Source organism: Grammomys surdaster, unplaced genomic scaffold (genome assembly GCF_004785775.1).
Source record: "Grammomys surdaster isolate TR1022 unplaced genomic scaffold, NIH_TR_1.0 126313, whole genome shotgun sequence".
NCBI lineage: Eukaryota > Metazoa > Chordata > Mammalia > Rodentia > Muridae > Grammomys > Grammomys surdaster.
This window is the reverse complement of record NW_021621113.1, coordinates 2,077,115-2,101,996: the sequence shown is the minus strand read 5'-3', so window position 1 is coordinate 2,101,996 and position 24,882 is coordinate 2,077,115. Positions and strand designations below refer to the sequence as shown.

General features: G+C 48.9%; 1 protein-coding gene across 1 annotated transcript in view; it reads left to right on the top strand.

Moving 5' to 3' along the window:
- The window catches only part of Azin2 (antizyme inhibitor 2), a 29,395-nt gene extending 5,446 nt beyond the window's left edge, over positions 1 to 23,949 (top strand). The window contains exons 3-9 of the mRNA XM_028759793.1: positions 4,815 to 4,987; positions 5,594 to 5,728; positions 6,370 to 6,535; positions 8,071 to 8,230; positions 9,558 to 9,670; positions 20,376 to 20,590; positions 23,483 to 23,949. Coding sequence (XP_028615626.1) covers positions 4,815 to 4,987; positions 5,594 to 5,728; positions 6,370 to 6,535; positions 8,071 to 8,230; positions 9,558 to 9,670; positions 20,376 to 20,590; positions 23,483 to 23,621 — 1,101 coding nt within the window. The 3' untranslated portion in view covers positions 23,622 to 23,949. The remainder of the gene's footprint in view (positions 1 to 4,814; positions 4,988 to 5,593; positions 5,729 to 6,369; positions 6,536 to 8,070; positions 8,231 to 9,557; positions 9,671 to 20,375; positions 20,591 to 23,482) is intronic.
- Positions 23,950 to 24,882: the final 933 nt, after the last annotated feature.

Below are 24,882 nucleotides of genomic sequence, written 5' to 3'. Positions count from 1 at the left end.
GAGAGAGAGAGAGAGAGAGAGAGAGAGAGAGAGAGAGAGAGAGAGAGAGCACCAGAGACCCAGAGAGCTAGAGAGCCAGAGAACCAACGAGCTAGCTCTCTGGGCTTACCTTCACCCTTAGAGAACCCTTTGATGATCTATTTTGTGCCTATTTTTCTCGCTCTATCGTCTGCACAGGTTCTGGGTACTGGCGCCTCTGATACCTGCTGCTTGGTATGGCCCAGCCCTCGCGACTCAAGCTCTCCCACTGCCTTAAACGCTGTCTGTTCCCTGTTGCCTGCCTCCCTCGGTTGAATGGTCACTTCACACCTGTCCACTCTTTCAGTGCACAGTCTCATTTCTTCACCCCCACTCCCACATCCACCATACCATCCTCCCTCCAGAGCACCTCCTCTGTCCTTTCTAGAGTGGTTTTGCTATTTCTCTCGGGTGGTTGTGACAGGCATGGACTAGTCTCCCCAGTATCCCAAGAAACCTTTCCTTGGGTAGCCAGAATAAGTGCTCAGACCTTTCACTTAAAGTGCAAGGCTGACTCCTTCCCTCCCTCCTGCCTTCCCTCCCCCCTTCCACAGGGTCTGTAATAGTCCATTGAATTCCCAATCCTGCCTCAACCTCCATGTGCTCGTATTGCAGGTGTACATGGCCACATCTGGCTGTGTGTCTGTCCTGGGAACTCCTGGAGCTGATGTTTCATCACGTAGGGTGACATGTAAACCCACACACTGTTTCCTGGTTCCTAGGTGGCTGGCCTTGCCCACATCCTCAGCCTTCATCATTCCCATGGCACAGAACCCCACCCTGGCCGCTGCAGCATTCTCAGACCTCGGTTGGCCTTAGAACCTCTGCTAAACTGTAATCCCTGACCTGTCCAGGGCTCCAATGGGGGCTCCGTTTGACTTTGACCCCTCGGGCTGTCCCTGGTCCATCACACCCAGAGCTTCTCACTCTAGCATGCTGCATGTTTTCATGTTGTGTTACCTTGAACCCACTGGCCACTCTGCCATGATTGTCTGTGCCTCCGCCCCACTAGCCTGAAAGCTCTGTAGAGTCAGAGATCCAGTCTTTATCCACCGATGGCTTTTTCAACACTTGTTACAGTCCAGGAAATTAATGGATGCCCAGGACATGCCTGTCAGGGTAGGCGGGGCTCTGACAGTTACGCTGTATGACTTTGAATTAATTACTGAACCCTCCAAACCCCCAAATCTACCTCATAAGGTGGTTTATGAAGATTAAATGGGAATGTATCGACTGGAATGCAGTGGCTGAATTAGAGCAAGCCTTCCCTGAGTGATGCTTACGGTTTAAATATTTATAACCACACTTATTTAAATCACAGGCCCTCATAGGACCACCTTTGTCTCTTTGCATCTTGTGTAGGGGGAGAGGGAACATTTTCATATTCACCCGGACTTGGCCTGGTGACAGATCTGTGTCTGGGATGTGAGCTGTGACAACCACAAGTCCAGCTCCGGAGTTGAATCTTTGTGACCCACGATGCCTCTGCCACTATTGGCAGATGGACTTCAGTGTGTGTGTGTCTCATGTGCTAAGACCTTGCTGGCCTTGCACAGCTTCTCATACCCCCTGCATGGGTTGTAAGGACTGAACTAAACAGTCCATCTAAGGCAGGTCAGAAAACTATGGGCAGTGAGCCAAATCCAGTTCACCCCCCTGCTTTCATAAATTTTGACCGGATCACCATGCTAATTTATTTATCAGTTGTCAGTGGCTGGCTTGATAATCAGAGTGACAGTTGGGTAGTGACAGGCTGAATGGCTCAAGAAGTTGAAGCCAGTGAGTCTACAGAGCATGTTTTCTAGCACTTGATGGAAAGCATCTCATTTAAGACCTTCCTGTGGCAGGTGCTCAGTGAACATGGCTACCTAACACTCTGACATCACCATCCACATCACTGATGTAGCAGGCATGTGAGCCATGAGCAGTAACGGTGAGAAAGAGCTGGGGGAGGGGGCTCAGTGCTGCATAAACCAGAACCCAGAATGGCTAAGGATCTAGCACCTCCTGTAGAGGGTGTTTGTCCAGCGTGCAAAGAAGCCTGGGTTTGATCCCCAGCTACATAAGTTCTAATTCAGCTCACATGGTGGATGGAGACTCTGACTCCGACTTCCACACGTGTGCATGGCACACACACACATGTACACACCCCCACACACCATGCATAAGCAATGATAATAAAATGATAAAATATTTAAAAGTCATCTCAAGGCCAGCTCGAGCTACATGATATCAATCCCAGGAATGAAAGTAACAGTTGGCAAGATGGCTAAATTGGTAAAGGCCGTTGCCACTAAACCCAACTCCCTGAGTTTGACCTCTGGGCCCACGGGGTAGAAGGAGAGAGCCAACTTCTGAAAGTTGTCCTCTGACCTCTACACATTCCTCAAAATGCACAAATGTCGTTAAAAAAATTAAAAACTCCCAAAACAACAGTAGCCAAAAGAAAAGACTCTGGGGGTTGGGGATGGGGAGAGAGAACGCGTTCATTGGCACAGCACAGGCCTTTGGACTGACTGTGTGATCTGTGTCAGAAAGACCTGTGGCCTTGAAGACTTTCTCTTATGTCAGGTAATATATGTATGTGTATTATACACATGTACACATGCATGCATGTGCTCAGACACACACACACATACACAGTGGACTGGCTAAACCAACCTAACACAAACTTCAACTCATTTTTCTTTTGTGTGTGTGTGTGTTAAGAACAGCTGTGATCCTATCTCTTGGCAGTGTCTGAGCACACAACATGCTGTTATTCATGTGACCATCCTGATGTCCAGTAGATAGGTGGAACTTACTCCTTTTAACTGGAACAGCATCCTTTGGAAAATGTCTCACTGCCTCTCACCTCCAAAGCCCTGGACTTGACCATCTTACTCTCTGCTTCTCTGACTTTGACATTTGTAGATTCCACATAGTTAATGCAGGGTCTGGGGCAATGGCTCATCGGATACAGTGTTTGCCCGGCAAGCGCAAGGACCTGAGTTTGTAAAACGGCGGGTGATAAGGCTATGGTTATGGTGTCAGTGCTAGGAAGGCAGAAGACCAGGAGCTCACCCAACTTGCTCTCTAGACAGTCTAGCCTTACCAGTGAGCGTCCAGGTTCAGTGAGGGACCCTGGCTCAGGAAGGAAGGTGGCGAGTGACTGAGAGACTTAATGTAGGCCTCTGGCCTCCATATACGTGTGGGCACACACACACCTATACACACACACACAAACATGTATGCACCATGCAGTTACCCTACGCTGAGTGAGTTAATGCGTTTTTCTTTTTGAGCCCAGTTCATTTCATTGCCACAATGCTCCCTCCCCCTCCCCCTTCCGTGTTCATTCACATTACAAATAGTAGGATTTCCTGCTTTCAAAGGAATGAATTGTATTCTGGGATATTTTCTTTCTCCATACATCCACGAACAGATATTTAGGTTGATTTTGTGTCATGTCTGTTGTGATTGGTGCTGTATTGAACAGGGGAGCATGGCTATCTCTCTGACTTCAAATCCTCTGGAGGTTACCTGTATGGTGTTTCTGTATCATGTAGTGGTGTCACAATGATGCTTTGTACATGGCTGTAAAATATTTTGATCACATTCATCTTTGTTCCCTCTGTTTTCTCTCTCATTTCAGTGGGTCCTTGTTCCTCTTTCTCTTCCCAAATAGTCTTTTGTTTTCTTTTTCTTTTTCTTTTCTTGGTAGGGGGAGGGCCTCACTATGTAGCCCTGTCTGGTCTAGAACTCACTATGACCAAGATGGCCTCAACACAGAATGCTGGGACTAAAGGCATGCATGATTGCACCTAGCTTTACGTTATTAACTGCCTTGGGCTGGGGTGGGGCATCCTAAGCTCCTCCCCACCCCATAGTAAGAAGTTCACAGCCCCGGTCTTATAGGTCTTGTGCGGGTAATCACAGAATCCAAGTGTTTTTCACACTCTTTATACTATTTCCCAAGCAATATTCATTACACATCCCAGTTTGTCGGAAGCCAGTGAGTGTGTGCCAGTGTGAGTTAGAAACTTTGTCCCTGTCCTTTTAATAAAATGACTTAATTTATTTTTATCCATATGGATGTTTTGCCTACATGTATGTATATATGTATGTATGTGCACCGCGTGCAGGCCTGGTGCCTGCAGAGAGAGCATCCTCTGGAACTGGTGTTATGAATGCTTGTTAGCTGCCATGTGGCCATAGTGAACTGAATCTAGGTCCTTCGCAAGAGCAACACTTGTGCTTAACTGCTGAGCCGTCTCCTCAGCCCAGGTGCCGCCCTTTAAAGGCATTTATCTTTTAAAACAAATACATTGATTGTGTTAGAATGAGATTTTTTTTTGCTTTTAGGAAGTTAGAGTAAATATGCAAGTATGCCCTATCTTTGTCATGAATTATGCAGTACACCTCTCTCGTGTCTGTACATGGCAGCCCTGCTGTCAGAGAACGGATAATGAGTGTGACATGATTGTTGTGTATCTGCTATCTTAAAGAGCTGCCACAGTGGTAGTACACACCTTTATTCCTAGCACTCAAGAGGCAGAGGCAGGGAGATTTGAGGCCAGCTTGGTCTACAAAGCCAGTTTCAGGACAGCCAGGGATATGCCGAGAAACCGTGTTTCAAAAAACCAAACGACAACAAAAACAAAAAACACTGCTTCTCCCCCCCCCCAATCCAGCCAACCAACCAACAAATAAAAAAGAGCTGGTCCACTTATGTTGACACGTCAATGTATAGTTATGAGTTTGCTCTCATCTGGTTCCCCTGGGGCCGCCTCACCACCACCTTTGGAACTTCACAGGCAGAGATGGAGTTGGTCCAGCATATTGGTGTCCCTGCCAGTAAGATCATCTGTGCCAACCCCTGTAAGCAAGTTGCACAGATCAAGTATGCCGCCAAGCACGGGGTGAGGCTGCTGAGCTTCGACAATGAAGTGGAGCTGGCCAAGGTGGTCAAGAGCCACCCCAGTGCCAAGTAAGCCGAGGGCCACTTCTGCCGCGAGGCTGGGCTGCTGGGGGAAGAGGGAGGGAGAGGGGTGAGGGGAGGGGGTTGGGGAGGGGGAGGGAGAGGAGGGGAGCTGTGGAGAGGTGTCCTCACCCTGGATGCTCCTTGGATTGCATCACACTCACAGGAGGTTGGGGTGGTACTCCTGTCATGGAGTACCAGCTGTCCCCAGCTTCGTAGACAGCATGGGTAGTCCTCAGAGGTCTGAGGGAATGGTAGGGCATCTAGGAGCCATTCTGGTTCACCCAAAGCACAGCACCCCACATGTTTGAGGATTCTCCTTAGGATTTTTTTTTTTTTTTTGGACACATGGTTCCCTCTTGTGTGATGTCTGAAAACTCAGGAAACCTGCCTGGTATGGAGTTGAATGAGAAGACCTGAGTCACCTGGGCTGACGAGGTCTGGACCCGGCAAGTGCCTCAGAAGTCGATTAGCAGTGCAGGGTGACCTAGAAAGGCTGTGTGCTCAGTGGCCCCTTGGCTATGTGGTTCCCAGCTCACCAGTCCAAAGACGAGCAGCTGGGCGTGGCAGTGGGGGGCGTGGCTCACTCAGCAGGATTGCCTCTTTTCTCCACAGGATGGTTCTGTGCATCGCTACCCAGGACTCCCACTCTCTGAATCACCTGAGCCTGCGGTTCGGGGCGTCACTGAAATCCTGCAGACATCTGCTGGAGAACGCCAAGAAGAGCCATGTGGAGGTGGTGGGTGTGAGGTGTGTGCCCTGGGAGCAGCCGCCAGCCTGGGCCAGACTCACTACCCTCTCCCCAGGAATTATTTGTGGACATCCTGGGCCTTTAGCTGGACTTGTAGTTTTGCCACCAGAGAGTGTCCTCTCTTTAGAAGGAAGGCTTAATGGCATGTCTTTCTGTAGCTCCACAGTCCCCAGAAGGTCTTATCCCAGGAGGTTCTTCCCAGGGACATGGCTTCGAGGGAGTTCTGCACGCCTATAGGCCAGAGACCATAGCCGTGTTCTGGAGATGTTTCTGTTCATGCAGAGAGATAGGGCCACTTCTCTAGTATGATATAATCTGTACTTCAGGTTTCATGCTCAGAGCCTCATGCCTTATCCCACACCCTCGAACAGTAAGGGCTTTTCTCCCCAGCCTGTAGATGGCAAGATGTAAACAAAGCAAGCCTAGCAACTTGCCCTGGTCACATGATACCTTGGGACTCCAGCTCTCATCCCAATGGTTTCTCTCCAGAGAGGCATGGAGGCATGAGAGAAGTACCTCCTTCTTCCTAGCTTCTCACGTAGCCCTCTATAGCCTAATGTTCCAAGTCTCAGTCGTTGCATCTGTAACATGGGGCTACCTGGACCGTGTATGTAAGCCGAGGCGCTTCCTCCCTTCCCAGTTTTCACATTGGCAGTGGCTGTCCTGACCCTCAGGCCTATGCCCAGTCCATCGCAGATGCCAGGCTTGTGTTTCAAATGGGCGCGGAGCTGGGCCACACGATGAACATCCTGGACCTTGGCGGCGGCTTTCCTGGCTTAGAGGGAGCCAAAATGAGATTTGAAGAGGTAACTGTGTGGTCAAGTGTGGCTTGATGGTTATTTTGCGGTGGGGGAAGGGCATGGCGAGCATATGGAGCCCACTGTGCATTACCTCTGGCCCGACTGTCAGCACCTCGGGCTTGGTGGATTTTATTGCTGTTTATTAACCCTGTGTTGTAGCTCAGCTGAACTGTGTCACTTCCCAAGTCCACAGCAGGGCTGGCTGTACCGCAGCTCTGCTGGACTCCAGCCCATGCACTTAGCTAGAGGCTCAGTCAAGGTATATTTACTCACCATGAGCTCTACAGTGGTCTGAGTATGTGTGCCTTATTTACCCTCCAATGGGCTGGTAAGAAACTGGTGGGAAGGGCGCAGAAGGAAAACCAACCTTTCTTTTGCTCACCTTATAGTCAACATAATGTGTTGTAGTGATTCCCATTCTGACCTCTAGGGGCGCAACTCCTTAGTAGTGCAATACTTCTCCAGTCTGTGTGTGTGACGTGACCCGGAGAAGGCTCCAGGTGTCTCAGGAATTTGCCTTGAAACTGAAAATTGTGGTCTTGTACATAGAAGTCCAGTGGACTTCCCAGTGCTCAGATTGGCTGGGTATGATGAAAACATTTATTCGTGTGAGTAGGACATTCAGAATCCATTGAGTGCAACAGGTTATAAAAATATAATGTGCTAGAGATGGTATCACATGCTTATAATCCCAGCACTTAGGTCAGGAGTTCAAGGCCAGCTGGGCATTGGCGGCGCACGCCTTTAATCCCAGCACTTGGGAGGCAGAGGCAGGCGGATTTCTGAGTTCGAGGCCAGCCTGGTCTACAGAGTGAGTTCCAGGACAGCCAGGGCTATACAGAGACTGTCTCAAGAAAAAAAAAAAAAAAAAAAAAGGCGTTCAAGGCCAGCCTGGGCTACAATAACTAACTTTTCTCCCATAAGACAAAACAAACCAACAACAAAAACCTCCAAGCCTATACAACTCAATTGTGTTTGTTTGCATAAGAAAAAAAGGAGTTTCTCTAAACATTCTCAGTGAAGAGGCTCACCCACAGTTGACAGATCTAGCTTTGCACATTTGTTTGTTTGTTTTTGCTTTTTTGTCTTTTTCCCCCTGGAATCCTTTTTTTTTTTTTTTTTAGTTTTTTGAGACAGGGTTTCTCTGTGTAGCCCTGGCTGTCCTGGAACTCACTCTGTAGACCAGGCTGGCCTCGAACTCAGAAATCCGCCTGTCTCTGCTTCCCAAGTGCTGGGATTAAAGGCGTGCGCCATCACCGCCCCAGCTCCCCCCCTGGAATCTAACCTACTATGTAACATGCTAGTTGTTTATGGAGGAAGGATCCGTGCTCAGGAACCTGGAATCTGAGCACTCAGCATTATAGGAGAGAATCCCCCTTTCTATGTGGGATTCTCTGGAGGAGTGAGCTACACGGAGTCCTCACTCCAGCCCCGCCCCAGCCTCCCCCTTCCTGGCTAGCTGTCACCCAGCTACCAGCTGTGACCTTTCCACTGCCAAATTCTTTTCGAAATCTCATGGTCCCGCACGTTCTTCTCTCCAGATGGCTTCAGTGATTAACTCAGCCTTGGACCTGTACTTCCCTGAGGGCTGCGGTGTGGACATCCTTGCTGAGCTGGGGCGCTACTATGTGACTTCTGCCTTCACTGTGGCCGTCAGCATCGTTGCCAAGAAGGAAGTTCTGGACCAGCCCAGCAGGGAGGGTAGGTGGGGTGCCACTGAAGCTGAGACAGTGGCCCTCTAAGCAGGGGTGGGGTCTTCTGGAGAATGGGTATTTGCTGTAGGGAAAGTTGCAGTCAGTTCCCTTTACCCCAAAGACAATTTTATCCTTTTATTCCAGTGGTTCTCAACCTCCCTAATGCTGTGACCCTTTAATACAGTTTCTCATGTTGTGGTGACCCCTACCATAAAATTATTTTCATTGCTACTTCACAGATGTAATTTTGCTACAGTTGTAAGTCATAATGTAAGTATCTAATATTTCCCATGGTGTTAGGAGACCCCTGTGAAAGGGTCACTTGACCCCCCCAAAGGGGTCTTGAACGACAGGTTGAGAACTGCTGCTTTTACAGGTGAGAAATGGAGTCAAAGAGAATGTAAATGAAGGGGTTAACGGTTAGCTAGAGGCGAGCTTGCATTTGACCCCATCCCTGCCTCTGCTCAGCCCTTCTCATAACCTCACGAGAACATTTGTTCACACAGGACAGAACATAGGCAGGGACAGGTTAAGTAATCAGTTCCGAGGCACAGGGTTGATGAAGAACAGTGCTGGAGTTCAAGTCCAGCTCAGGCTGAGTCGGAGCTCACGTGCCCGAACCACTGGCATCACGTGACTCGGAGCTCACGTGCCCGAACCACTGGCGTCACGTGACTCGGAGCTCACATGCCCGAACCACTGGCATCCGTGGCTTCTCTGCCCTTCAGATAGACCATGCTTCCCACAGGGATCCGTCAGAACCCCATGAGTGACCAGTGTCAATGAATCTGATTTTGGGCTTTGCTCTATGCTCCAGGCCCCTCATACCGGAGAGCCTCACAGTGCTGTGCTCTTCCTCAGTTAGAGCTCGTTGGGGCTCCAGCGTGGGGGCTCCAGGCAGTGTGGTCAGTTTGTGTGCATGTGTGCATTCCTGCTTTCTCCTGACCTCTTATAGCCTTGGGGGCTATCCTACCTAGTGTGGTTAGCCCGCCTGGTTTCTTACTGGGGCACACCTCCTCCCTGATATGTGCTTCTGAGAAAGTGGCTTAATGTCCTGCTGACCTAAGTTTGGGTGAGCTGTCTTCCTGCTTTTCCTGGGGCCTCGAGGAGCTCACAGGCGACAGGGAATTATGGCACCTTGACTCAGAAGTGGATCCATGTCACTAAAAAGCTGGCTTTTAGTGGCTTTTGTTGCAGGGTCCATCTCAAAGCTAGAAAGGGCAACCCTTTGCCACACAGCCCTCTCCTTACTGAGCTCACTGTGGTGCCAGCGTCTGACTCCCAGGCCCCTCACATTCTGCTTGTGTGGGCCCTGTTCTCTCCCTTCCTCGCAGAGCAAACCGGCGCAGCCCCTAAGAGCATCGTGTACCACCTTGATGAGGGCGTTTATGGGGTGTTCAACTCAGTCCTGTTTGACAACACCTGCCCCACCCCCGCCCTGCAGAAGGTGAGCCCACCCCTGTGAATGTGCCGCCGCCACCCTGTGCATGTGATTTTATCTAACTCTTATTAAATTAGTCTTTATGATGCTGGGTCTCAAACCGGAGGCCTCAGAAATGCCAAGTTGTGCTGTGCATGACTGTTACCGAACTGTGTTCCCAGAGTGTAGCTCAGCGGTAGAGAACATGACTAGCACACAAGAGGCCCTGGGTTCAAAGCACACTAAAATGGTTTTAAAAAATAGACAAAAGATCTAGGCATGGTATGTACTTGGAATATCAGCCCTCAGGATGTGAATTCAAGGCCAGCCTAGACTTCATAGAACCTGTCCAAAATAATAATAATAACGTAAGGGTAAAATTAATGCTCATAGTCTTTACATGCAGAATGTTGTATTTCTTTTCATTCTTTTAGAAAACACGAAGAACTTGTTTTCATAACACTGGAGTGATGTTGCTTCATAATCTTCGCTTTCATTTACACAGGGTATAGCATTGCTGTGCCGTTGACTCAGTTTACAGTGTTTCTTTGTGGTTATGTAGTACTTCAGTCAGTATAGACCCGGCTGCTTGGCTTCCTGTTTCCAGTGTTGAATGTCTTGACAGATATCTGTGAGCCCCACCCCGCCGTTAGTCCCTAGAAGCTTGACTGTCATAGATTTTCATGAACAGGGGAACCAGAGCATCGAAGCATCCAGACCTCCAGAAGCTTTAGTGGGCGTGGCTGAGTGGGGAGAGACAATCAGACGAGGCCATCTGTGTCCAAGGCCCTCTCCACTCCCTACCCCCATGGCGGGCAGGGGCAGCCCATCTCTGCCTCATTCAGGGGCCTCCCCGGGGTGCACTGGCCTTGTGAGGCCTCGTTTCAAAGTTAACTATGGTTTCCAGTCACAGCTGCTTGTCTGAGGAAGCCTCCCTGATGCTCAGAGGAATTCAGTCTTTTACATTCTGTATTTTTGTGGCGGTCCACATCCTACTATTCAGATTTAGAGACCAGGTTAGACTGGGCCAGCCTAGTAGCTTGCTATTTCCAGTTCCCATTTCCTACTTAAAAAAATAGGTTTTACTTATTCTTTGACCATTTCATACATGTCAATAACATGTCTCGATCATTTATAGTCCCAGTCCCCTCCTCTGACCCCACATCCCGATGCACCCTACGACCACTGTCACGCCCCCAGCCTTTCTAACCCGCTGAGTCCAATACTGCTGCCTGCTGGGATGCTGACTGATCTCGGTGGCTGGTCTTGTGCAGGTGACCACGGCTGTAATGAGTTATGAGTGCAAAAGTCAGTTTCGAATCTCGGCGTTGTGCTTACGATAAAGAGGTGTCTTGGGCCTAGGTAAAGAGCAGCACTAATCTATGGGTGTGAACAGTGGTTCTCAACCTATGGGTCTCGACCCCTCTGGGGGTCACAGGGATCAGACATCCTGCATATCCAATATTTACATCACAACTCATAATAGTAGCAAGATCATAGTTAGGAAATAGCAACACAAATTTTTTATGGTTGGGGGTCAGTACAACCTGAGGAACTGTATTAAAGGGTCACAGCGTTAGGAAGGTTGGGAACCACTGCTCTAGACAAAGATTTAGAAAGCACTTTGTCGCTGGGCAGTGGTGGTGCACGCCTTTAATCCCAGCACTTGGGAAGCAGAGGCAGGCGGATTCCTGAGTTCGAGGCCAGCCTGGTCTACAGAGTGAGTTCCAGGACAGCCAGGGCTACACAGAGAAACCCTGTCTTGAAAAACAAAAAAATCCAAAAAAACAAAACAAAACAACAACAACACAACAACAACAACAAAAGGCACTTTGTCAGTGTGACTGTTTAGAAAGACAATAATAATTGGTTCCCCCCTGAAGTCTCTGACTTCTGAGCTGTGGGCCTCTGATCAGGTCTACAGTACTGGGCATGGCCTGGCATGAATCCCTTCTGAAGATCAGGCCTTATTAAGGTTTTGTTTTTGGTTTTGCAACAGGATTTTCCTGTGTCTCACAGACACCTCAGGTTAAACTTGCTCAGCTCTGAACTTTTCATTTCCAGCCCATAGTTCCTTCTCTCAGTGGTCAGCCGGGCTGAAGGACTTGGCATGGTGGCTTCTTGTCTTCCTGTGCTCCCTCATGGAGTACACCTGCAGTTCTTGGTTCTAGATCCCAAATCCATTTGCGTGTATCTCCTTTTTTCCTGTTGTCACCATCGTGCAGGGCCACCCTCTGTTTGAGCCACCCAAGCGACCATCTGGCCCCTCCTCTGGCCCTTCCTCTGGCCCATCCTCTGGGCCTTCCTCCTGCCTGCTTATCATCCATTCACTACATTGCAGAGAAAGTCACTCTGTCCACTCCTCCCTCTCACCCCCCCCCCCTTTAAAGACAGGATCTTGCTGTGTTGCCCACAGTGGCCTCCTGAACATGGGACTGCCACAGCCAAGTGTCACTGCTGGAACCAAACAGACTTTGGAAACGTGGGTAGTCAGAAAGGGGAAAGCCCACCACCCTAATGAACTCTGCTCACCTTCCTGGCCGCTCTCATGCTGAGTGCACACGGTGCCTCATTGTTGCTTGCGTCATGATGTACTGGGAACAGTTGATATTAAGTGCTCACCACTTGTAGCCTTCCCACAGTAAGCATAGTGGCCTTTTGTTGGCTAATTCATCTGAAATAACATACTTTACTATTGTGTTCACAGAAATATTCTGATTGTGTTTATTGTTTTATCTCCTTTGGTGCCAGTGCCTTTACAAAGATCTGTTTGTTTTTATTTTGTGTGTTTGAGTGCTTCCCTGCAGTAAATATGTGCACCATATACATACAGCTCCTGCAGAGGCCGGAAGTGGCCATTGCATTCACAAGAGCTGGAGTTGCAGACTGTTGTGAGCTGCCATGTGAGTGTTTGGAACCAAATCGGGTTCCTCTGGAAGATCAGCCAGTGCTCTTAACCACTGAGCCATCTCTCCAGTTCTGTCAATTTTTATTTTGTTTTGTTTTGTTTTGTTTTTTTTTTTTGTTTTGCTTTTGGTTTTTGAGACAGGGTTTCTCTGTGTAGCCTTGACTGTCCTGAACTCACTCTGTAGACCAGGCTTGCCTTGAACTCAGAAATCCTCCTGCCTCTGCCTCCCAAGTGCTGCTGGGACTAAAGGCGTGCGCCACCACTGCCTGGCATTTTTTTTTTTTTAACAAAATGTAATCTTACCTCAAGACTCTCATAAAATCCCCTTGTACTTTAATATCCCTCCTCCCACCCAATGTACTGTCCCTCCTCCCATCCAATGTACTATCCCTCCTCCCACTCAAACTATGATCCTACTTCCCAACCGATTGTACTCTCTATTTATGAAGTACTGGAATATATGCTAATTTAGACAACTCAATATTTTAAATGTTTATATATAGCAAGTACATCTAGGCACTGTGGAAATAGTTCAGTTGGCAAAGTGCTTGTTACACATGACTGAGAATCCGAGTTTAGTCTCCAACACCCTTGTAAAAAGAAAAAAAAACAGGTTTAGTGATGCACTCTTGTAATCCCAGCACTGAGGATGCTGTGGGAAGTGGAGCCCTGGGGATTACCAGCCAGTAAAACCTACTCTAATCATCACGTTCCCAGGTGCCAGTGAGAGACTGTTATTGCTGTGAAGAGACACCATGACCAAGGCAACTCATAAAAGAAAGCGTTTAATTGGGCGTGCTTATAGTTCATGGAGAAGTTCATGGAGAAGACAGGCATGGCACTGGAGCAGTTGCTGAGAGCTTTACATTCTGATCTCCAGGCAGAGAGAGAGAGAGAGAGAGAGAGAGAGAGAGAGAGAGAGAGTGGAAAAAGAGGAAGAGGAGAAGGGAGACTGAGTCTGCCACAGGTTTTTGAAACCTCAAAGCTCGCCCCTAAGGCCATACCTCCTCATCTTTCCCAAACAGTTCTACTAACTGGAGACCAAGCCTTCAAACACACGAGCCTATGGGAGACATTCTCATTCTCATGTAAACTACTGTAGAGACCCTGTCTCAAAATCCAAGGTAGATGGCTCCTGAGGGATGACACCAGAGGTTGACCTCTGGCTCCCATGTGTGTGCATGGACACAGACACACACACAGACACACACACACACACACACACACACACACACACACAGAGAGAGAGACTCATTCACCTAAATATACAGGAATATGCATATAACCTAAAATATCTGGACATGGTGGCACACACCTATAGTCCCAGCACATAGGAAGCTGAGAAAGGAGGATTGTGAGTTTGAGGCCAGCCTGGTCTATAGTAAGACTCTGTCTCAACAACAACAAATATCTAACATACTAATATAAATAAAACTGTATGCTCATGGCAGCTCAGTGATAGAACTTAGTATGTTTGAGACATGGGTTTAAGTCGCAGCACTATTCATTCATTCATTCATTCATTCATTCATTCATTCTCTCTTACCCATACATACAGAGAGAGATAGAGAGAGAGAGAGAGAGAGAGAGAGAGAGGGAGGAGAGACAGAGACAGAGACAGAGACAGACAGAGAGAGAGAGAGAGAGAGAGAGAGAGAGAGAGAGAGAGAAGTGAATTAATTGCCAAGTGGAGTAAACACTGCCACCTCTGGTCCTGAAGGGAAGTTGGCTTGAGGAAGGGACTTAGGAACTGAGGAATGGCTTCTCTCTGCAAAGTGACCTGAAACTTTAGCATCAGTGACACCACAGGAAGGGAGCTCACCTGGGGCAAAGAAGCATACACCAGAGACTATTTGAAAATGGGAAAATAGATAGGGAAGGACTTTAAAGCTTTATTTGTCTATGTGTGTATGCATGCATGCATCCATGCATGTATTTTGCAGCAGGCTGTCACTATGTACCCCCATCTGGCCTGGAATTCACTATGTAGGTCAGGCTGGCTTTGAACTTGCAACAGTCCTCCTGCCTCTGCCTCCTGAGTGCTGGGATCACAATTGAGTATCACTGTACCTGCCTGAGGACTGGTGTTTGCCAATGTTACATGAAGAACTTGTGAAAATTTTGTCTGTCAGTTCATGGAAGAAGAGAGTGAAACTGAAAAGGAAAGCTGCTCACTGCAGCCAAGGGAATGCAAATGAAAGCGAGGCATCGATCTGTCCCAGACAGTAGTGTGAATGGAGGGTGAGGACGTGCCATAGGCGGGTGTCCCAGACACAGCCAGTGAGCATCGGTATGTCTGTGTCAGGAAATATGTTGACAGTGTCAGATAAGGCTAGCCATGTGTACCCTTTGTCCCGGCAAGTTCCCAGGTGCTAGAGTTGCTACCACAGAATACACACAGCATCGGTTGTACAGTACAGAACACCAGAAGCAACCTTAACGTTTGTCAGCAGAGTAACGAATGGGTAAACGTGTGACCCACACGGAACTCTGTGCATCGAGTCTGTGCACTGGGGCCACAGGTGTCAACTGTGTCAGGTGTGTAGCTGTCAAAAGCATGCAGAGTGAAACCTATCATTTAATGTTAGGTACATTCATAGAAACATATTTTTTTAAACCAAGAGAATGATGAACACGACCGTACTTAGCCCCAGAAAAGGAAGGAAGGAGATATGCTTGGGTGGACCACACATTGAAGAGACTGGAAAGTTTATAGTCTTCTTTTGAATTTGTTTTAGTGATTGTTCTTTGGCAGAGTCTCACTGTGCAGCCAGGCTGCTGGCCCATGAGCCTCTTGCCTTAGCTTCTGGAGTTCTGAGTTCACAAGGTGAGCCTACCACTTGGCTTGAAACTGCTGTATTCCTTTAGCTGGCAGGCAAGCACACGGAGACTCTTTTATACATGATGTAAGGGTGGATTTGTATGAACTAACCCACCACAATGTCATTATTTAATTGATCTTCTTTGATAAGATCATAATTATTTTACATGCTTTCTACTACTAAGAAAAATATCTGAGCAATTTCTATGAGTAATTCATTTAGTCTGTTTTAAATTAGGGAGGAATTTACTTCTGCTTTATTAAGATTTTCTAGCTAGGAGAGTGTACAGCTCATGTATTTTATTTCTCCACTAGGGTCTCTTTTTTTGTTTGTTTTTTTTTTTGTTTTTTTTCAAGACAGGGTTTCTCTGTGTAGCCCTGGCTGTCCTGGAACTCACACTGTAGACCAGGCTGGCCTCGAACCCAGAAATCCACCTGCCTCTGCCTCCCAAGTGCTGGGATTAAAGGCGTGTGCCACCACTGCCTGGCCTCCTTTGAGTTTTATCATCTTTTTTAAACATTTATTTATTCACTTTGTCCTCTCTCTCTCTGTCTCTCTCTCTCTCTCCCTCCCTCCCTCCCTCCCTCCCTCCCTTCTCCTCCCTCTCTCTTTTCCCCCCGACTCCCCCCTCTGTGTCTGTCAGAGGACAACTTGTGGGTGTTGGTTCCCACCTTCCCTATGTGGGTGCCGGAAATTGAACCCAGGCTGTCATGTTTGGCAGTGCACACCTTTCCTTGCTGGCTGTCTTGCCAGACCCACTTCCTGCTCTTTCTAGGAGGCTGGGCTTATCTATAATGGAGTGTTTTATTTCTTCATTTTTCTATATACATCCTCCTATTGTAACATTGTAAATGCTGTAATGTCAGTATTTCTCCTGATGTATGTGTGTGTGTATACACACATATATACATACATATATACACACACACACACACCACACACACACACACACAGAGATAGAGATAGAGATAGATAGATAGATAGATAGATAGATAGATAGATAGATAGAAGATAGATAGAGAAAGAGAGAGAGAGTAACGATAACAGAGAGCCTTAGATTTGGAATCAAAAAACAGGTTTAGGACCCAGGTCTGCCACATGGCAGCAGAAGAACCATAGGCGGGCTACGGGCTACAGAATGGCTACTGAACCCAGGCTCTCTGGTTTCTTTGAAAAACAAGGGGGCAGATCTTTTGACTTCTAAAATCACTTCTAGTTCTAAGTGAGGCTGTTCTAGCAAATCTCTACATGGTTAGGGTTAGCTCATTGGCATAAGTAGACTGTCCCCGTGGAGGGGCTTTGTTTTGTCTGCAGTTTTAATCAAGAATACAACCATTGCTAGGCATCTGATGCCAGCCTTGCATGCACTAGACATTGAGTTGGAGTCACAGACCTGCATTTTCTGTGTTATAAGAACAGTGATGGACTTTGTGTGTCTTGCCTCTCCTTCCCTTTCAGAGGTGAATTTCTTGGTTCCTGAAGGGGATTTTTTGACCATAAGGGTGGACTTGTAATATTAGCTGAAGTTTTCTGTCCGATCTCTGCCTGTACATTCACAAATAGGGTTTTTATCCTAAGGTTATGTTCCAGTGTCCCACCCACTTTTGTCGTTGCCTGTCAACTCTCTCTTTTCTTCCATTGAAAATATTTTGGAGTGTTTTATATGGTATATGGATTATTTACTCTAGGGACCCATCAAGTCCATGTACTTCACCTTTCTGTGCACCCCATCCCCTTTTAAAGATGAGGTCTCTCTGAGCCAGAAACTCACTGACTAAGCAAGAATAGCTGGTCACGGATCCTCCATATCTGCCTCCCCAGCCCAAGATTACAGGCATGTTCTGCTTTGTAAGCTTGTGTTGAAGGTCTGAACTCAGGTCCTCATGCGCCATGTCCCCATCCCTCCCCAGTATCTGGTTTGTTTGTTTGTTTGTTTGTTTATTGAGACAGTTTTGCTGAAACATCAAGTTCAAGACCTGTGTGGTCTACAGAGTGAGTTCAAGGCCAGCATGAATGACTGAGAGAGACCCTGTCTCAAACATACAGAACGAAGGGAACTGTGGACACATTTCAGTGGTAGAGCGCCTGCGTGACAAGTGCCAGGCCCTAGATTCAGGCCTAGTTGTAAAAGTTAACTTTTATTCTCCCGATGTAACTGTTATCTCCAAGGATTACTGCCTCTTTCTGCTAACTTAGGCCTCATTTTGGGAGCTTCTAGCCTCTGTACAATCTAATCTAGGCCTAGCGTGTTTTCAGCCTCTGAGATTTGATTCGGAAAAAGCTCACCCCTTCCTAGTTCTTTTTGATCTCTGGCTGGCTGGTTCAACTCAGCTACTCCTCTCCAAGCTGACTGATTCAATCTGTCTCCTCTCTCTCTCAGCCTCTCCTGAATTACTGCTTTGCTTGGTGTTATGCTAACTCTAGCAATCTGTTCTAATCTTCTGGCTCCTTCTCATTCTCTGGCTTGTTCTGTCTTCACCTGTGTCTAGCTTGTACTCTTGCAAGCTGTCTCTCTCTAACTGTCCTGGTAAACTGCCTCTTCCTCTCTCTGTGCTTCCCTTTCTCTTCCCAGGAGAGTTGGACGTATTCTATCTTTTTCTGATTCATCACTTTGTCTGCCATTCAATTAGACATCTCTTTCAAACATGGCTGTTTCCTTTTACAAACTAACTTTACCTTCATTGTTTGGGATTAAAGATGTGCATCAAGGGTGTGTCTATATTCCAGCCAGAGGGATTAAAGGTATGTGCTAAGGATTGAGCCACTCCACAACTAGAAAAAGTTTTTGTTTAGTTGGGTTTTTTTTTTATAGTAAATAACACAGTCTCAGGATTCACATTGCGATCAGATATCCTGCAACACCTAGTCCCACAAAAAGATAAATGACTGAATAAGGGAATGAATAGAACAAAAGACAGAACTGTCACAAGGTGTCAATTTCAAAATAAAATAAAAACAAAAAGAGCTGTCTGTGTGGCTCAGCAATAGAGCTCCTGTCTAGCCCACATGGGGTCCTACGTTTGACCCCAGCATCACATACAGCTGTTTTCTTGTCTGTTTTTAAGCTTGTACCTCTAACAGGCAAGAGGATGGTGACTTATAACCCGGTGGTGTCTTTGTCTTTGTTGTGGAGAAGGCTTTAAAGGCTGTTTTCCCAAACAGAGTACCTGTCCCTCGAGACAGACCATCAACTTGATTTTTTTTCTAGAGACTGGGGCTAGGTGGTGCACACCTTTAGTCCCAGCCCTCAGGAGGCAGAGGCTGGGATCTGTGAGTTCAAGGCTAGCCTGGTCTACAGGGTGAATTCCAGGATATCCAGGGCTACACAGAGAAACCCTGTCTGGAAAAACAAAAAGAAAAAAGAAGAGAAAAAAAAAGATATGAAGCTAAACTGACAAGCATCAGTTCATTCTCCCTTTAAATTTAATTTTTTTTTGTGCTCACTCCCACTGACTTCTGTTCATATCCTCTAGATCAGAGCCTGGTATACAATAGGTGCTCAATAAGTGAATGGTCTTGTGAATACAGGCTAGCTCTCATCATGGACCCTTTCCTTCTTGATAGGACTGGGCACTGGTTAATTTTTGTCACCTGTGTGAACCTCATTTATACTTATGGAAACAGTCCCTCTTTCTCAGTTTCCTCTCACCCCTGCAGCTGGCTAAGCTACTGGCTAGCCTTTCTTCTTCTGGTCCTCACTGCCCCCTCCCAGGCCCTTTGGATGGCTTGTATGCATGTCAACAATTTTTCTTTCTATAGACCCTACTCACACATGGCATGCAATTGGTTACAAATATTGGAACTAGTACCTGCTAGGGCCAGACTGGAGTGTGGGGGACAGAAAGATACTGGACACTTGCCCCTCAGCTGACAGAATCCACTCTGTAGGGAAGCTGAGCCCAAGCACATCAGTGTTTTGTTACCAATCACGAGTGCCGTGAGAGGTGGGAGACTTGGGGGTGTCAAGCTTCCAGGGGCTTTGGATGCTATCTCTGAACCTAAAGAAAACACGGCAGGCTTGGAGAGAGGGAAGATCTGGGGTGAGATTGGGTGTAGGGGAGGCAGGTTTGCTGGAGAGTAACCCAGGAGCAGCTGACATGTGGCCAGCATTGCAGCAGGCAGAGCAAGGGGCCAGTGAGGCCACTCAGAGGACCCCACTCATGTCTCTCCTTCAGCTGTGACTCCTCTTCTAGGACCTGCCCAGCAGGAGCCCTAAACTGTGGCAGAATTGCATTGATACTTTAGTTATCCAGAGATGGACTGCCAGAGATTTCTTTTCTATTTGGAAATCATTTAAGAAGAATGTTAGACATTAGCTGGACGTTGATGACACATACCTTTAATCCCAGCACTCGGGAGGCAAAAGCAGGTGGAATTTCTGTGATTTTGAGGCCAGCCTGGTCTACAGAGTGAGTTCCAAGATTACTGAAGTTGGGAGTCAGTGTGTTTGACCCATGAACCCTCTGTAGACTCTGCCACATCAGAGACGACAGTCTGTTGGTCTGGGACCTGAGTCAGGGTGACTCTTACTCCCCTGTGGGCTTTTGGCTTCTGTCTCCTGGCCATGCATCCTAGAAGAGGAAGTTTCAGGGCTGGAAGAGAGGCTGGGAAGGAGCTCATGGAAAGGGCTGTGGAGGTGTGGATGCAGGGGAGGTCTAAAGGGGCCAGTACGACTGGACCCACAGACCCAGTGATAGCAACCGTCGTACTAGCATGAACCCCTCAGACTCTGCCAGCCGGCCTTAAATGATCTATGTGCACTGACTCAGTTCCCCTTCCAGCAGCCAGGTAAAGTAGGTGATATTTATCCCTATTTTACAGACGAGCAACCTGAGGCATAGAGAGGTTTATGTTCTTGCCCAAAGTCACACCGCTGGAAATCGGGTGGTCCTTAAATACTATCCATGTCGGCTGTGGGAGCTATAGCAGGTGTCTGAGGGAGGAAGTGCTGAGGGCGTGTTATGTCCATCGGAGCTGAGGCGTCTCCCCTTCTCTCCTACAGAAACCATCTGCGGATCAACCGCTGTACAGCAGCAGCCTGTGGGGCCCAGCAGTTGATGGCTGCGACTGTGTGGCTGAGGGCCTGTGGCTGCCACAACTACAAGTAGGGGACTGGCTGGTCTTTGACAACATGGGTGCTTACACCGTGGACACAAAGTCCCTCCTTGGGAGGACCCAGGCCTGCAGAGTCACTTATGCAATGTCCCGGCTAGCCTGGTAAGAGGGTCCTGCTGTGAAGTGGGGTGAGAGAGTTGGCCATTACAATAGTGAGACAGAGCCCAGAGTCTGTTGTTTTGGAATCCAGTTTGGCCACCTAAGTAAGGCCTGTGCTGGGCACCTGGCTATGGTCACAGGGGATGCTCAGCCTCAAAGGGGGCACACAGTCCTATGGCTAGTAGTGTGCTGGGTAGTGGTTCTATTCTGACCAGAGCCCCACGCCTGCTCCCTGAGGAGGTGAGGGTTAGCAGACAAGAGGGAGAAAGAATGGGGTATGTTCCTCAATGGAAGTTGTTTGTGACTGCATGGGGAAGCAGGACCAGTCCTGGGGAGGCCTTGGAGGCCGAGTGAAGGATGCAGAAAGCAAGGACAGGGTTGAAGCATGGTGTTCTGGTCCTGGCAGCATTTTCTAAAGACCATTCCAGCTATAGGCGCAGGAAGGAGAATGTGAACAGATGCACGCAGAGGTAGTGGCTAGGTGGCAGCTCTATGACCTGCTCTCACTCTGCTGGGCCACTCTGCTGGCCCTTCTTGTCTAGGAAGGGGCAGTAATGGCAATCCTGTCAGTCTCCTCTGAGGTCAGAGGTATCTGAGGTGGAGATTGCCAACCCCCGAGGGATACTCATGTCTGTCGGGTCTCGAGTTAGGCACTTCACACTCTTTCCTTTTACCCCACAAATCTCTGAGGTTCAGCATTGTTTCTGGAAGGGTCACATGGTTGGTGTCAGGCTACAACAGGGCTCAGAGGGCAGAGCAACTTGGAGGGGCTTGTATACAGGCCCCTCAGAACTGAGTGGGATGGATATCCTGAGAGCCCCCAGGAGCATCACCAAATGCCAGGTCTGAAGGGCATGGGGAGAGTCACATTTCATTCACCTATTCAGGGTTCTCATTGTGTCTCCCCTGTGGGGTACAAGGTAGGCCCATGCAGTCATTGGGGTATATTTGACAAAGCCCAACAAACAGACAAACCCCAAAGTAAAACAACGTGCAGGCTTCCTTAGGTGTGCCTGACTGTCATCAGCAACTCCAGGTGGATGACGCTGTGAAAAGTCACCACCTTCATTACCAGAGACACCGAATGCTGACATATAGGCAAGTGGGCATGTCAGAAAATCTCCCATGTCTAAAATACCTCTAACACATTTTGCTTTGAGGCCTACTCTGTGCCAGGCCCTGAAGACACAGGAGTGTCTAATGTTGTCAGTTGAGCCAAAGTGCCAATCTGTACCCATAGATCCTGGCACAGAGTGGGAAGGGCTGGGGAGGGGGGCTGTGGGTTGACAGAGGCTGTTCATGGAAACTTCTTAGAACTCTGATAGGTCTTGGAAGCCCAGGAGCCCAGGACAGCAGCCAAGAGGATGGCTGAAAAGTGAGGAGACCTGAGAGGGCCCTGTTCTGTCACAGAATTGCTGGCATCTCTGTCCATCTTTAAGCAATGGCATGTTGGGAAGACTGAGTTAAGAACCTTGGAGGCCTAGCCTGGACTTGGTCTTGAAGGTAGCTGGAGACCACTGAAGGGTTACAGACAAGGAGAGCAAGGGGCAGAGCCTCCCACCTCCCTCTGGTTTGCTGTCATAGGAAGCAGCCAGGAGGGAGGTCTTCCTGTCCATGGATGACACGTGGAAAATGAATGTGAGGAATTGAATAGAAGAGGAGGGGTAGACCCCAGAGGTGAAAGGCAAGCTGGAGCAGTCCTCCTACTGTTTCCACCACAGTGCCCCCTAGCGTGTACCCGTCTGTCCAGTGAGTGACTGTATGGTGCTAACCCTCTGTAGCATGGCAGTGGTGAGAGATACAGCCACATCCCCTGCCCCGCTGTTGGTGAAGGGATGCCAGGGATGCAGACAGTGAGCCCTTGATAGAAGGAGAGCTGGTCTGTGAGTAGGGCCCCGCAGTGTCTGTCGGGCTCCAAACCTGGATGCTGGGGAGGAATTAGCGTGGCTACTGCAGATAGGACAGCATGGTGCCGGGGAGGGATGTGTGATGGGCGCTATGGTGACAATGGGAGTGCCACAGGGAACATGGGGTGCACAGGGGCCAATCTCCTGGGTTGTGAGTCTGGCAGGAAAGTGTTGGAGGTGCAAGAGGAGAGTCTGCCTTCCGTGCTGTGTCTGTCTGGAGGGAAGGAAGCGGGTCAGGGGATCCCAGTGATAGAGATGGATGAATGGGTTGCTTAGGGGCTGGGCTGGGCGAGATTGGGTGGGGCGGGGCTGGGCTGGGCAAGACTGGGCAGGGTGGGGCGGGGCATGACTGGGCTGGGTGTGGGGCAAGGTTGCTGGCTGTGGCCGGAACAGCTGATCAGATGGTGGGACTGCTCATCCGCATGGGAAGGGAGGATAAGAGCCAGCGTGTGAGAGTGGGGTGCGGCAGGCAACAGGCTAAACCTGGGCTGTGGAGATGAGAGCTGGGCTCAGTCCTAGTCTCCCCAGCTGTTAGAGAGGAGGTTTGAGCGACTATTCCTTTCTGAGCCTCAGTTTCCTCTTCGGGAAAATAGAGGTGGTTTGGTTTTCCCACAGTGCTTTTGGGAGAATGCACTTAGATGATGGCATGTGTGTGTGTTGGGTGGGGGTATAGGGGAGAATGGACTTAGGTAATGGTTTGTGTGTGTGTTGAGTGGTGAGGGGGGGGGAGGGAGGCAAAGTACCTAGCACCGTGTCTGATGCCCAGAAAAATCTCAGTAAGTATGAGCACTTTCCTTTAGTGGGTGTGGAGAAACAGTGGTGACAAGGGCCACTGGCCTCCCTCGTCCTTGCCCTTGTCTGCGCTTAGGGATCAGGTGAAAGAGCTGTGTGTAATGAGACAGGACTCTATAGAGAAGCAGGTGCCACAGGAAGCTCTGGGCCTCTGTCCCCATGCTGAGTACCATCACCATTTGTCTCTTGCTCTCAGGGAAGCACTTCGAGGGCAGCTGCTGCCTGCAGAAGAAGACCAGGATGCTGAGGGTGTGTGCAAACCTCTGTCCTGCGGCTGGGAGATCACAGACACCTTGTGTGTGGGCCCGGTCTTCACCCCAGCAAGCATCATGTGAACGGGCCTGTTTTCCCAGAGAATCCCAGCGGGGCCAAGGAGATGCCTCCGGAGAGGTGGGCAAGGCGGCAAGCTGGTACCCTCTGGCCAGGACTCTGGTGCTCGCTCCGCCACCCCCACGCTCCACCTGTAGTGTTTCTGCCCTGTAAATAGGACCAGTCTTACACTCGCTGTAGTTCAAGTATGCAACATAAATCCTGTCCCTTCCAGCCGTGTCTGCCTCTGCAGCGTGAGGGGCCTGGCCATCCAGGTGTGGGGGGTGTGCTTGGGGTTGCCCTTAGTCTCCTCCCACCTTTGTAAATACGAATCAAATAAATATTTAGTTTTTTAAAAAATCCTTCAGTGGAGTCATTCACCAAGCAGCCTAGCAAGGCTGAGAGAGCCTGGCCTACCCGACATGTAGAAACCAGTTCCCTACCTCAGCCCCAACTCTGCTCCTGAACCCCAACATTGCTCACTGCCATCTGCTTCTCTGACTCATCACTGTCATCCTCACAGGCCTCCATGGCTGGCGTCATGAGGTGGGGTGGGTTGAAGTGGGAATCAGAGTTTGTGAAGGCCGAGGCCTGGCCCAGAGACGCTTCAGAAATAAAGAGCAACGAAGTGGGGGATAGGTGTTTTGTTTTCCCAGGGCTCGAACCCAGGACCTTGTGCATGCCAGGCCAGTGCTTTGCCACTGAGCTACAATTTTAGGCCCATCTCCCTGCCCCTAGGATGTTTTGAGTAGACTGTGCAAGCTGGCAAGGCAGTAACAGTAATCCACCCGCTTGACTTGCTTGTCAAGCCACTGTCAGAACAAGGCCGGCACAGAGCATTGCTGTGTCCAGTACCACAGGTCCCGATGTCTCCTCAGACTGGCAGTTCTTACCAGGACACAGGCTCCTTCCAAGTTATGCTCCTGGGGGTGTGTGTGTGTGTGCTGAGCAAAGCTGTTCAAATTTAGGCTGTTTTATGCCAAGGACTCATAATAAATCAAATCCAGGCAGTGAGGTACAGGAGGAAGAAAACAGACAATAGACCTGTGGATCACTACACCAGACAGAGACCTGCCCTCCAGTGCACAGCACGGGTGGGCCATCGATAACCCTCTTGGCAACACAATTCACAGCATGGATGGAGAACGTCACCCAGGGCCCCACCAGCTGCATAGCTAGCCTGTGGCAGGAGCCACCCCAATCTGTAAGCGTGTGGTGGTCAGATGAGGGGGGGGGCGTGGAGTAGCCTGAGCATTGTGAAGAGAGATGGAACTGGACAGGGAAGAG